The sequence below is a fragment of the Fomitiporia mediterranea genome (genome assembly GCF_000271605.1).
Source record: "Fomitiporia mediterranea MF3/22 unplaced genomic scaffold FOMMEscaffold_17, whole genome shotgun sequence".
Classification (NCBI taxonomy): domain Eukaryota; kingdom Fungi; phylum Basidiomycota; class Agaricomycetes; order Hymenochaetales; family Hymenochaetaceae; genus Fomitiporia; species Fomitiporia mediterranea.
The window spans coordinates 198,731-211,869 of record NW_006760402.1 but is presented as its reverse complement, the minus strand read 5'-3'; the positions used below and the strand labels follow the sequence as shown (position 1 = coordinate 211,869).

Genomic DNA, 13,139 nt, shown 5'->3' with positions numbered 1-13,139 from the left:
AATCACACAACAAGGGGTGTAGTAGACTCTGCTCATTGTTCATTAAGCTTCATCATCCATTAATTAGAGTACTATTTATACTAATGATATCTATGTTTCGGATGCATGTCTCAATTCAGTATGTTCCATTGTAATGACATACTTATGACAGCATATATGCATGCTATCTGAGACATTATGAGCATGCTAATCACTAATGTTAACACATTTATTAATGAAGACACACCAAGATTACAAGGAAAACACAGTACAAATATTTGCCTCAATATAGAGTACTATCTAAGATGACAGAACACACAGTCACACTATACTAACAACCAGTCACTGTAAAGGACCAACAAAACAATACAATATTAAAGTAATATACAGGGATCACTGCCTGATAATACTATCAGGACACAAGCACTTCAGATTTATGGAACTCAGATCTGAAGATCCTTATGTACTCAGTAAATGGTGCAAGGCAGGCAAGCCTTACACAAAGCTCATTATACTATACAGGCACTCAATGACAGAGCTACCCAGAACTTGGAATTAACAGTGCCAATCACAAAAAGGCTAATTAAACTTAGCCAAGGAAGAGAAGCACTCCCAAGGAATCAAACATAAAGGCTGTGCAAGAAGCATGTGGTGCAAAAGATCTAACATTGATCCTTATCCTGAAATGGAAACAACCAATGCCTCAAACATACAAAATCACTAATACATGTGTCATAAAACATATAGTAACATACTAAAAATACTGTAACATAATGTACAGACCACCCAAGGAACAGAGCCACTCAGCTCACAAAGAAATAAGAGGAGAAAGTCTTAATTAAAGTAGTATAAAAAGAGTCTCATTTATTGTGTAAAGAGTATTGTACTTGATAACAGTTTATTTAAGGACAGCTTGTGAACTAGCTGTAACAACATACTTGCTCTCTTATATAAATCTTTACACAACACCAATACCCTTTTTACCTCAAAATCTAAATGTGTTAAGCTGCTCTTAGAGGCATTAACTCCCCCTCTGCTAAGCACAAGTACTATCAACACTCCTAAGGATATACTCCTAGTTGAGCAAAGACAGAGGCTATGCCTGGGACTAGTAGTTATGTGGTTAAGGACCTGCCTGTTGCCTGTAAACCTACAACAAGAGGTGTAATTCCTGTACAGAAATATAGTCTATAACAAATATCTGCCTCTTACTTTCCTCCTCCTCTTGTACTTCCAGAATTCACTACTGTTCCTCTAGTCTGCTATCCTTCTTCTTCTAATACTTAGCTTGCTAAATTTGCTCAGTAATCTCTCTCTGTGTAGTTACAAGTATTCTGTCATTTTACATAAGTATTAATTAAGCTTATTCTCTCAGGCTTTTACTACAATCTTGTACTCTTTCTACTGTTACAGTTCTGCTACTCACTAACACCTTATCCATATTCTCCTAAGAGATAGATTAATGTTAAGACTTATTTTCAATACTATCAAGCTTTCTTAAAAGAGTTGTTCTTAAGACATTAACTTCTTTAGAAATAGTAAGAACAGATAAAGTAGAATTTGTAGAATTTGAATGAGTATAAGAATTCAAAATAGTTGAAACAGCTTGTTTAAGCCTAGCTTCTTTTTCTGAGAGGGTTTCACTCTTAGTTAAAAGAAATATCTGACTAGATCCACTAGCTATAAGAAGTAAAAAAGTTAAGGAGTTAAGGAGGATCAAAAAAGAAGAAGTGATAGTAAAAGAAGAGAAAGGGAAATAATGTTGTCTTATTTCTTTTCAGCATATTTTTTCGTTACTATAGTAACCAATTAATACTAGTATTACTTATACATAATAAACATATCTTAACTCATATGTTTTTATAACAATAACCCTTATTTTTCAATAATACTTATAATAACTAAAAAAATTATAGTTATAAAATTAATACCTTATTATTAATTGAAATAATTATTCTTATATTATAAAATTTGGTACTTATATACTAACAATATATATAATAATAAATATTGACTTTATTTTGTAAGTTACATATGTAGAGCTATGTATAAAAAATATAAAGATAGAGATTAGTAAATTTGTACCTTCTAATTTGTCAAAACCAGTCTAATAGCAATATTCATTCTAACTTGCTTAAAACATCTACGATTCTTTTGGAAAAAAATAAATATATAATACATATGTAATCACACAATACTACCAACCTACAGCTTCAAAGGTGTATTATTTGAATTATTATAGGATATATAAACTGTGGGAAAGAATCCAGTTCACTCCAAAGATTGACTTTTTGTACTTTTCAGATTATAAGCTTGATAACTTTTCTTTAACTCAAATTTTTTTCTTGAAATTTCAGGATAATATTAATTGAATTTTTAGCTACATATATACAAAACCTCATAATGATTGAGCAAAAATTGAAGGAGTAATAGTAGATTGTCCGGTTGTGGGTATTGTCTGCAAGGGGCGCCTCGACAGTATGTAATGAAAGTAAGTGAGTCATGATCGACGCTTCTAAATTCAGTCATTCAAAATTCTCATTCCAGATCCGAGTGACCACTGACCACTGACTACCGTACTGACTGTTTGACTGTGTGCTGCACTCACGACTCTTGCCACGACCACGACATACGCGGCTCCCCTTACTTACACTTCAACATCAGGTCTTTCAAATAAAAAGCTACTTACTATGCGATACTATGAACAGCGATACCCGGAGGTCGACGAATTGGTCATGGTACAAGTTCGCCAGATCGCCGAGATGGGTGCATATGTCAAACTGGTTGGTACTTTATCTCGTTTCTCTGTTTAGCTCTGCTCCTCTTTGGAGACTGGAATACAATGCTCGGGGTCAATACTGATATATGGTGGTTGACTATCGTTTCGATATGCATAGTTAGAATATGACAACATCGAAGGAATGATCTTGCTTTCCGAGCTATCTCGTCGACGTATTCGGTCGATTCAAAAGTTGATCCGGGTTGGGAGGAATGAAGTTGTCGTTGTCCTACGTGTAGACAGGGAAAAAGGTATGTAGTCTTCATTTAAGGAGGCTACATTCATCACAGACTCTTATTCACGTACTATGTGTACAGGCTACATCGATCTGAGCAAGCGACGCGTGTCACCAGAAGACATTGTCAAATGTGAAGAGCGGTTCATGAAAAGCAAGACTGTTGCATCGATTTTGCGACACGTTGCATCAAAATTATCCTCCGAGGAAGTAGCCGCGGAGGGGCCAGCCCACACTGGCGCCACAGCTGCTAAGCCAACAGAGGCTGGCGCTGGTGAGGACGAGGAGGGAGAGGGAGCAGCGCCCGTAGGAGGGGGAGAAGAAGCACGGCTTGAAGCACTGTATGAACAGGTTGCTTGGCCGCTGGGGAAGATCTACAGCCACCCATACGATGCATTTAAACTCGCACTTACGGAGCCGGAGAAGGTCTTTGGTCAACTCTCGCCGCCGCCATCTCCAGCGACAATCGCGCAGTTGACATCGACAATTGCAAGGCGACTGACGCCTCAGCCGATCAAGTTGCGTGCGGACATCGAGCTGACGTGCTACACGGATGCAGGGATAGACGCGATCAAGCGCGCGTTGAGGGCGGGTGAGAAGGCAAGCACGGAGGCTGTGCCTATTAAGGCGAAGCTTGTTGCGCCGCCGCTGTATGTTTTGGCGACGAATGCAACTGACAAGGTGACCTATTTGTGCTTGTGCTTGTTCATCTTTTACATTTGTTAAGCTTAAAGTCTATTATTATTCAGTATGCTGCGACTGAACGGCTCGAGCGTGCGATCGAGACGATTCAGAGCACAATTGAGGAGGAGGGCGGCAACCTTGTCGTGAAAATGAAGGCACGTTTTGTTCTCGTGATGATGGTCTTCATAATTTCGTGCTGACTTAATACCATGAACAGCCCAAGGCGGTCTCTGAAACGGACGAAGCGGAGCTCTCACAGCTGATGGCGAAGGCGAGTGCGGAGAACGCGGAGGTGTCTGGCGATGACGATGACGAGGAAGACTGAGGTGCATGTCACCTAGCATTGTTCTGTATAACCCAGTAAGTACAGTGTACAACAGCACCAGCCCGTGAATGCCATGCAAAATAAAATTTAAAAATAAAATTGAAATAAAAATGAAAATGAAATAAATTAATGAAGATTACCTAATCTGGGTGCGTTGGACGAGTGCGCCCTGCTGCTGCTCTGTCCCCTCCTACCCCTTCTCCTGTCTTTATCATCCCCTGCGACGCACAACCCATGGCTGCTTCAGACGTCCTTGACGATGCAGAAGACCTCTCGATTAGCACGCTGGATACAAGACAAGACAGAGACAAGGACAAGGACAGGAATAAAGCAGCCAAGAGCTCGTCATCCAAATGTACGTTGACGTTCGCTGTCTGTCTGCATCCTGTAGCGCCTACCCGCTGAACTCGTCGTCCATCCGTATACTGACTTGTCGTTCATCAGCAAAAGACCTGTCGCATGTGCCCTGCAAATTCTTTCGCGTAGGCTCTTGCACCGCGGGTGCATCCTGCCCGTTCTCGCACCAAGTCCAGCAGCCTGGCCAGCAGAAGGACGTCTGTGCATGGTTCATCAAGGGAAACTGCAAGTTCGGCCACAAATGCGCACTTGCGCATATTCTCCCTGGACAATCCAGCGCGATGGACCGAAGGAACAAGAAGGCCGCGCAACTTGCTGCGCAGGCTGTAGCTGGCTCGGCCGGCACCGCTCAGAAGGACAAGGAGAGAGAACGCGACTCAAGGAGCCACAAGTCCTCGTCGACGGTTTCTAGCCAGGGCACAGTGAGGGCGACGCAGAGTCGGAGCAATACACTACTATCTGGTTCAACTGCGCCCACACGCGTACTTTCTACCGGATCGCGCCCACCGCTGCCTATCTCAATCTCCAAGGCAGCTCCTGCCCCAGCAGAGACCGCACCCGCACTGCACGATGCTGACTTTACCTCCCGTGATGCATTCGGCAAGCCCGCTGAACAAGGTGAGAATGGGATGGATGCACGCGATGTGCACGCACAGCAGCCGGGCGTCGATGACGCAAGTAAGGACAAATTGACGGACAATAACCCAGCGAACGGTGTGACGTCTCCCAAACCGCTGACGGAAACGGGCCCATTCCCTGTGTCGACGCCTGCAAGACCGCATCGATTCACTGGGCGACACGGTTCGTCTCCATCCGTCGACTTTGGACCGGTCGGGTCTCCGCCTCGTGCCTCTCCTTCGATGAACAACTCCAACCCGATTCGGATCAACGGATTCTCGCCCGGAACGTCGCCGCGCGATCATCATCATGTACCGGTGACGCAGCCGCTTGCACCTCCGGGGACCGCGTTCAGCCCTCCGGCAACCGCTACGAATATGTTCGTGGATCCGTCCAGTCCACGTGGAACCGGAAGTGGTCTCGCCGCTTCGCTTTCGCTTGGTACGTCACAGGTGCCTCCACACACGCAATCCTTCGCTGTTGGTTCCCTGCCAATCCTCTCGCGACCGATTGCGGACCCACAGTCGTTTGCGGAGGCTCTCGACGACGACGATATGGAAGACCTGGTACCATCCTCGCTCAAAGACTTGCTCACGCCTGAAGAGCAGAGCCGGCGCATGTCTCGCACGTCATCCTCTCAAGCACCTGGCACCAATGTTGCTGGGAGTGCAGCAGGAATAGCGACCCCAGTCTCACGGGCCGGAGTTCAGCGTGAGGACGGTCGGCACCGGCATTCCCGGAGTGTGCCGAGTACGTCTTTGCTATCACAGAATGTTCGCTCAATCTGGTCGGATGCTGGCGGCGAGTTGGGACAAGACAATGTCGCTTTCGGATTATCACCGTCAACAGGAGGTGCAGGCCCAATGGGCACCTCTCCTTCATTCGCTCCTTCGCCTGGCCTGCATGCGTTTGACAATAACGAAGGTCCATCACCAAGTATGCTTAGTCCATCAAACGCGAGCGCTGCGTTCCTCGGTCTTCATCAATACATGGGCCCTTCTCGTGTTCCGGGCGGGATCAGCGCAGTGCGCGCCGTGTCACAAGGGAATATTCATCATCACTCAGGGATCGCGAACACCAACGCAGGCAATTCAACCCTCCTTCCATCTGCCTCTTCGTCATACGATGCGTTTAACAGTCGCACACAAGGCATATCCGGCTCGCCTTCACATGTCTCGCGCGCTCCGTATGATGCCTTCCCATCTTCATCTCCTTCGAAGTACCCGCACCATACCCTTTCACCGCACCGGCCAGTGCCAGCTGCCCCGAGTGCCGCTTTCCGCGCAGGTGCACCGGAACAAGCGCTTAGTCCCGGATCACGTGCATTGCAAGCACATATCCCTGGGCAATCGCTTCCACAAGGTCTCGCGGCAGGCTTTTCTCGTATCCATCTGCAGCCGCCTAATAGTGCCGCATTCTCTCCCGGATCGCAGCATGGATATGACACAGGATCTGCTGCGAGCGTGGGGTCTAACGGTGTAGGTGCGGATTGGATGGGCGCAACGCCGACGAGGCTGCAGAATCAATTTGACCCGACCTTGTCAAATGCTACTTCAAATGCAATGTCAACGTCAGAACACTTGTCTTCTGCGGCTCTGTCTACAGCCGCGACAAGCACGTCTGCAACGGAGCCTGATGTAGGTGGATTAACGAGCATGTTCTCACACCTCTCTTACTCCTCAGTAGCCGCCGGTGGCTTGCGTGGACACTCGGGGCCAGGGGGAGGTACGGCAGTACCGACATCCGTATCCCGTCGGAGCAGCGCACGCGGATGGAGTTCTCACCCTCTTTCAAGTCCGTTGAGCGGACCTGTGCTGACAAATGACGACGATGAGCTATTCTCCATGGACGAGGAAAAGTGAATTGACCTTGTTTGTTCTGAATCAAGTTCCGAAGGAAACAAAAAAATTGTATTGGAGAGACGAAGCTAAAACGTTAGAAGAAGACTAATCTGAAACGGTGAACCAAAAAAAAAAGGTATAACCCCCGACCGAACAGACATCCAGACCTTCGACACCGACCGACCTATCTCCCATCTCTGTCGAGCGCCTAACATCTTGTATCATCTGTTTCCGTCTCATTCCTCCGCTCGAGTGCGCCTATCTCCGAAGCATATGTGCGCGGTCGGTTCACCTACCTACTTACCCGGTTGTCTCGTATCCCATTTTCTTTGACTACCCTTCAAGCTTTTTTGCCTCTTGTTGTAAAGTGTCTCCGTGCCCCTTCATTTTTGAAAGAGGCCGGGAGGAAGCGTGAGCGCGCGCTCAACGGTGAATATGCGAAGGGCTAGACGCACGCGTGCTATACGATTACAAAACGTACGGACATATTGTTTGACTTGGTTGGGGGTTGATTCAAAGCAATTTTTTACGTGTACTTATGAATAACGAAGACTCATCCATCCTTATCTCCATTTCTTTTATTTTCTCGATCTCTTTTCTTTTCTTTTGAATTGACTACCGCCCCGATTTTCCCGTAAAAGCGCTGTACCAACTAATACCATGTTCTACTTACCGAACATACCGCAGAATGCAGACCAATATGAATGGTCATGGAAACACACACGGAACGCCGCGTTTAAATTCCTTTCCTTGCATATACTTTAGTAGTATCGTACTTATTCCATGTGTTAGTAAGTATGTAGTTTCTGATGTTCTGGAATCGGACTTTTCCTATGTTTTTCATATTTTTTTTCACACCTTTGTGCCCCAATTTATTGAGCTACCCCTTACTCACTGCCAGGGTTATGTTTGCATTGTTTATATTCCGATGTTCGGAGACACATAGCAAAATACTTGACACTCTTCGACAATCTTAGCAGATCTGATGGTTTTACTTAATACATGTATATGAGACGAAAGTCGGGTTGTTCTGCTCGCATATGTTTTTATATCGCAGTAATTGATTGCCAGCCCGCTCCCTGCTAAATAGTATCATGTAGAGAAAGAATGGCGAAAAAACGAGAATAATTTTACAAACCAAGTAGATCTGATAATCTGTAGTAGTTATGACGGGTTTGCTCCCGTGTTTTTTAAATTGCCTCCCGCTCCCGCGATTACGCACTGCTTACGTTTTTGCGACGGAGCCCTCCGAGTGCGAGCCCGAGCTTCCCTTTATCCCTCTGTCGAACATTATATTTATAGTATCCTGTAGTAATGCTGCCACCAACGACGTAGATGTTCGCGGCCTGGGGTCCTGGTCATGGGCGTTTCATAGAATAACAAATACTTATGCTGGCTAGTAATGTATGTCGAAGGACCTTTTCATGTGTTTCAAATCATCTTGTTCATTCACTTAAGGTTTCTTCTTTTGAATAATAGCTTCCCTGGACTGATACCAACCGCATTAATTTCTCACCGCACGGAAATAACGGGAGCAACGACGACAAGGACTGTCCCGTGTCTGCGGACGATATCCGTTTTCGCCCGTCGAGGGTACTAGTGCTCTTTGCCATGTGCTGCTGCATAATGATTAAATGAATATCGCACCTTCGCAATAAAACGCGTCGCCCGATTTCTGGTTGGCCCTGATGAGCTACTTTGTCTTTTACTACCACCTTCCATGTGCCTCCGGCCGAACCTGCACGCAAACACGAACGTTCACGGTCGACAGCGCAACGCTCAACTCTCGAAGAACTCCCTTTGGAACGCTCGTCGCAAGCCCTGACTGGAGTACATTCAATATATTCTCTCGGCGTCGTCGGTGTGCTCCTACGACCCGTTGCTCGGCGTGCTTGTTGCCCTGGCCTCACGGACCCGTTGCCACCGCTCTGCTTTGCATGCTCCCGGAGCTAAGCAACTCTCATGACGTTTACTGCTCAGTATATCTCACTTTGCCTCGATACAATTCAATATGTTATATGTCGCCTGTGTTATCTATCCTTCCCTCGCCCACATGGCTCGCAATGCTGCCCTTCGAATTCTGATTATGATGGGAAGATGAGCGTGATAAGTATCTCGTTCCGCTGAACCTGATGCCCTGGAATGCCGTTTATAGCCTGTGCTCTTTGGCTGTCGATCCGATCATTGTTGCTCTTCCCGACGACGAAGGGCGACGACAACCACTGCCCAAGCCAAATTCCTGTTTCTTTACCAAGCCTCGGCGGCGGATCCGGAGGCAATCCCGTACTCTGCATTGCTGAAACCTTCAGCCAATCCGGAGGCTATCTTCCTAAATCGCGCGTCCGACGATACAAAACTAGCGCAAGTGAGTGCGTTAGCCACGCGACCGAGCTGCCCCGTCGCATTCTTCTTTTCATCTTTGCTTAATTACTTCACGCGCATCTTTTGTCTCTCTCTTCCCTCTAGTTTCTTCGTGCTCCTACTACCTACCTCCGCCCGTCCGCGTCCGTGCAGTTCTTTCCAATCTTGACCTATTATTCAATTTGCTGGATCTCCTATTCCGTCGTCAGTCCCGGTCTAGCTCCCTTGATCCTAGCTATACGTCGCATCTCATTAATTTTCTCCGCCGACAGTTTCCTTTTAAAAAGAATGGAGAGCTCTGACTGAGCTCGACCATCCAGCATTTCTGACTTGACATAATAGCTTACAAGAGAGGCCGCGCGAGGTTTACTATAATTTCACCGTGTTGCGCGATTCAACTCAACAGAGCCCACAGACATCTACTGCACCCACTCGTTCCTTCGCGCGTTCGTCTAGACCTTCTCCAGTTCGACTCAATACCCCTCTCTTGTTTCCCTTCTCCCCTCCTTAAACAGCTTCGCGTCGTCTCCTATTCTTCTCCTCCGCACTCTCTCTTTATCGCATCCCCTGCTCTTTCGACATTCGATTCCTCGTTCGTACATCCGTACGTACGTCTGTCAACTCACACCACCCCTTGAAGCAACACCAGGATTCACAGAGACAAAGTTATGGTCTTTCGGCTTCCCACTCCTTTCGACGCGATTGTCCCATCACCTCCATCATCTACTCGGCGCGTTCGACACACGCGTCCTTGGCGCGGTGTATTCATCCTACATGGTATCAATCTTTTCCAATCCCCTGATGGACAGCAGCGGCTCCTCGTCGCATCTGCCGAGACAGAGGGTGACAAGTAAGTATCCTCGTTTCTTCTTCTAATTCTTCCGTTATGAGGGGCTCCTTCACTGACGTTCTTCATCTTCGAGGAGTAGCCGTACGGACCTATGGCCAAAGCAATTCGAAGTGCACATTGCACAACCCGCATGTCGTATCGCGGACGTCCAGGCTTGGGTCACGCGCAATGACATTCCACTGTGTATGTTTATGCCGGACAGACATGCGTCCGATGGAACCAGCGCAGGCATGAGTGTTACAACAAACGAGGCACATTTCCGTGCACTCTCACGTGTCCTGGTCGAGAACCAGCTGGTACGTTCTCGATCCCTACTCTCTTTCCTACTGTCTATCGCAAATCATTCTAATTCGGGTTTCTCTCCTGTGATCATGTGCTTTAATTTGTAGCTCTGTATAGCGCCCTGGCCTGCTCCAGGCTTCCCAGAGACGCGCACGGGTGCAGGCATTCTTATCTTTCCCAGTGCAGCTTCAATGGGTTTGCTTATTGGTGCTGTGTTTCTCAACACGCCCTTCCCGGACTTCATGGGTCTCTTCTCCGGCGGTGCCGGTGGGGGTCCAAGTGCAAATGCAGTTCCCTCCGGCCTCCCATTCGCAGCTCCCACAAGCCTCGATTACACCTTCGCTGCGTCCCCGTATGGTGCTCCAATCACCGACCCTAACACTGGTGCAGGTCCTAATGCACCAGGATCAGGACCAGGAGCTGGGCCAGGACCACAGCAACAAGGTCAAGTTCACTATCGCGGCGGTTCACCCACATACTACACAGCGCAGCCTTCTTTCGCTATGGCACCAGGAGGAGCCAACGCCTACTATAGCACCAAGCCGCAGATGGACGGCTTCGCAAACGCAAATGACGGCTCGCTGCGCGCCGCTCTTGCTGCGGCGCCCTTCGACTGGTCCATGTTTGACGACACAACCGATGGCTCTGGTAGCACCTCCCCCGGCTCTACGCGTACCTGGTAGCCTGGTAGCCAATTAGTCTCTTAGAACTGTTCACACACTCCTTTTCTCTGTTTCCTTGTCTTATCTCCATCTCTACTTCCCCACTTCTCTCCTTCCCTTTATCCTTCTTTCCCTTCTCGACTCGCCTACAGGACAACGATCAAACTTCGTTCTTTGTTTCCATCTGCTTCCCCTTTGAATTATCTTCTCATGTTCCTAAACTAAGCTGTATCCAGTAGCTGGACCCCGGACGAGCAGTCTGCCTTAAACTTTGTCAAGTTCCTTTATCCAACCTGTAGCCATTCCTTTGGTCCCATAATCATTTACTCTCCTTACCTTTTTCTTTTTCTTTTTCATTTTTTGTCTGTTTTCTCCCCTAATTTCGCTTCTGCTTCCTGTCGCGCTTTTGCAAACGTATTGTTACGTTTTCAAAATCCGAAATCTATACCCCAACCTTCCATCTCACTCTTTTTTTTTACCTAATCGTTCGTTCTCTTCCAGTCTCCGTCTAGATAGAAAGCAAATTGTTCCTGAAGGATGTAGCAAATCAACAGACAGACAGTATAGTTAGTTCGCATATAGAAAGTGATCGACGCAGATGGGGACATGTGGTCTAATCGACAGGGTTACAAGTAAATTGTGCGCGGGAGAGCAATTCGAGGGAGAGTGTACTCGAACGTAATAGAGTTCGTCGGGAGTGAGTGATAAAGAAAACACTGGGTGCCAGTGGATGGTAATGGTATAAAAAGCACATCTATAAAGCCATACTTTTCCATGACCCAAAATGGACGGGACATGACGTTTCAAGCCTTCTGCATTTCCGCAACCCTGTTACGACCTTCTGCTTCTTGCTTGTACTGCCGAGGAAGGAGTGCAAGGCCCGCGGCGTACAGTACCCAGAATAACTACACCAAACAAGGATACACAAAAATCAACAATCATCCTAAGAATAAAAATAATAAGAATAAAAATAAAAACAAAGCACGTACCACGATCAAAGCCTCCCACGCTCTCATCGCCGCGCGGGGAACAACGGTCCCATCACCCGTACCCTCAGTCCATTCCGTCACAATACCATAATGCACTTGGTAAAACGCCAACGCGATGATCACCAACCCCAGAATCGCATGGAAGTAATTCTGTGGTGGACGGTGTCCATTGAGAAGACGCGGAGTCTTGAATGAGTGGATGACAGTGCCGATGAGGAGTTGGACGAGGTAGAGGATAAGGAGTGCGAGACCGGTTTTCTGGAGTAATAATATTTTTTTCATCAGTAAGGCACCAAGAACGAGATAGTTGAATCATGATCAGATGCAAATCACGGAGGATTTGTGAGCAAGAAAAAGGGCATCACGATCGTAAGTCAACACAGCTCAGCGGCCGCGACGATCACGATGACTGGCATCACAAAAAAAAAATCTACAACTAACCTTGTGTGGATCGACAAAATGACCACCCGTGTTTAGTGACGCAGTCGACTGGTACCCATAATACCAACCCGCGAAGATGACTGGTCCCGAAACGATGAATTGTAAGAACGAATGTGCCCAGAACCACCTATTTTTCGCACGGTTCAACAATTCAATTAGAATTATCTCTTCAGTTCTTCTTCTCTTAGAAATTAGAAGTTAAGGAAGCTCAACGTACTTGCTAGTGAATGTGCGGAAGTAGCGTCCAATGAGAACACCGACAGGAAGGAGGAAGATGAATCCGATAGAGCACAAAAGTGCGTGTTTCCGGATTTGCTTATCAAGAGGACTCAAGGGGATTGAGAAGTCAGGTTCAGACATGGCAACAGCGGCTCAGACAAGTCTACGAAGCAATACAACGACCGCAGGAGGGGACACAAAGCCAAGAGATCGCAGCAGTAGCAGCAGGCGGCGAAGAGGAGGTCAGGCGAAAGGCAAAGAAAAGATGACTGCGGACGTCGGTCTATGTATAAGTATCATGAGGCGTGCGAGCGGCGATGGGGCTGCCTGAAACGCACACGCAGCACAGCAGTTCGCGGGGCGTCGGCGAGGAATTTGGCGCTTCTAAATGTTACTCATCCTCGTGCGTGGGAGGGAGGCGCGCATTCCTGGCTAGTTCATTCGTCCGGCATGCCTCGGCGGCCATCCCTCCCATTCATCCCATTATCACAGTGCTGCGGAGAATTATGATCCACTC

General features: G+C 47.2%; 4 protein-coding genes across 4 annotated transcripts; 3 read left to right on the top strand and 1 right to left on the bottom strand.

Annotated features, from left to right (window-relative positions):
* The first annotated feature begins 2,545 nt into the window (after positions 1-2,545).
* Positions 2,546-4,077, top strand: FOMMEDRAFT_171157 (uncharacterized protein). Its single transcript, XM_007271433.1, has 5 exons — positions 2,546-2,762; positions 2,877-3,009; positions 3,076-3,674; positions 3,743-3,832; positions 3,895-4,077. The coding sequence occupies exons 1-5, from the start codon at positions 2,670-2,672 to the stop codon at positions 4,000-4,002; spliced, it is 1,023 nt and encodes a 340-aa protein (XP_007271495.1). The 5' UTR covers positions 2,546-2,669; the 3' UTR covers positions 4,003-4,077.
* Positions 4,078-4,439: 362 nt separating this feature from the next.
* Positions 4,440-4,625, top strand: FOMMEDRAFT_49192 (uncharacterized protein; the record flags this gene model as incomplete). Its single annotated transcript, XM_007271380.1, has 1 exon — positions 4,440-4,625. A coding segment is annotated over one exon (186 nt), but the record flags the coding sequence as incomplete, so codon positions are not given.
* A 3,925-nt stretch (positions 4,626-8,550) lies between these two features.
* Positions 8,551-11,417, top strand: FOMMEDRAFT_143305 (uncharacterized protein). Its single transcript, XM_007271432.1, has 3 exons — positions 8,551-10,029; positions 10,103-10,325; positions 10,419-11,417. The coding sequence occupies exons 1-3, from the start codon at positions 9,848-9,850 to the stop codon at positions 10,992-10,994; spliced, it is 981 nt and encodes a 326-aa protein (XP_007271494.1). The 5' UTR covers positions 8,551-9,847; the 3' UTR covers positions 10,995-11,417.
* Positions 11,418-11,502: 85 nt separating this feature from the next.
* Positions 11,503-12,889, bottom strand: FOMMEDRAFT_143304 (uncharacterized protein). The gene is made up of 4 exons (XM_007271431.1): positions 12,621-12,889; positions 12,404-12,530; positions 11,963-12,220; positions 11,503-11,878 (listed from the first exon to the last, which is right to left on the bottom strand). The coding sequence occupies exons 1-4, from the start codon at positions 12,761-12,763 to the stop codon at positions 11,777-11,779; spliced, it is 630 nt and encodes a 209-aa protein (XP_007271493.1). The 5' UTR covers positions 12,764-12,889; the 3' UTR covers positions 11,503-11,776.
* Between the last annotated feature and the right edge of the window lie 250 nt (positions 12,890-13,139).

Excerpts from the sequence above, each read along its gene's own strand:
- FOMMEDRAFT_171157 (XM_007271433.1), top strand. The coding sequence starts at position 2,670 with ATGCGATACTATGAACAGCGATACCCGGAGGTCGACGAATTGGTCATG. Across the intron at positions 3,010-3,075 it reads ACGTGTAGACAGGGAAAAAG|GCTACATCGATCTGAGCAAG; the intron begins GTATGTAGTCTT and ends CTATGTGTACAG. Across the intron at positions 3,833-3,894 it reads ACCTTGTCGTGAAAATGAAG|CCCAAGGCGGTCTCTGAAAC; the intron begins GCACGTTTTGTT and ends TACCATGAACAG.
- FOMMEDRAFT_143305 (XM_007271432.1), top strand. The coding sequence starts at position 9,848 with ATGGTCTTTCGGCTTCCCACTCCTTTCGACGCGATTGTCCCATCACCT. Across the intron at positions 10,030-10,102 it reads GCCGAGACAGAGGGTGACAA|GAGTAGCCGTACGGACCTAT; the intron begins GTAAGTATCCTC and ends TTCATCTTCGAG. Across the intron at positions 10,326-10,418 it reads TCCTGGTCGAGAACCAGCTG|CTCTGTATAGCGCCCTGGCC; the intron begins GTACGTTCTCGA and ends TTTAATTTGTAG.
- FOMMEDRAFT_143304 (XM_007271431.1), bottom strand. The coding sequence starts at position 12,763 with ATGTCTGAACCTGACTTCTCAATCCCCTTGAGTCCTCTTGATAAGCAA. Across the intron at positions 12,531-12,620 it reads TTCCGCACATTCACTAGCAA|GTGGTTCTGGGCACATTCGT; the intron begins GTACGTTGAGCT and ends TGCGAAAAATAG. Across the intron at positions 11,879-11,962 it reads CGTGGGAGGCTTTGATCGTG|TTATTCTGGGTACTGTACGC; the intron begins GTACGTGCTTTG and ends TGTTTGGTGTAG.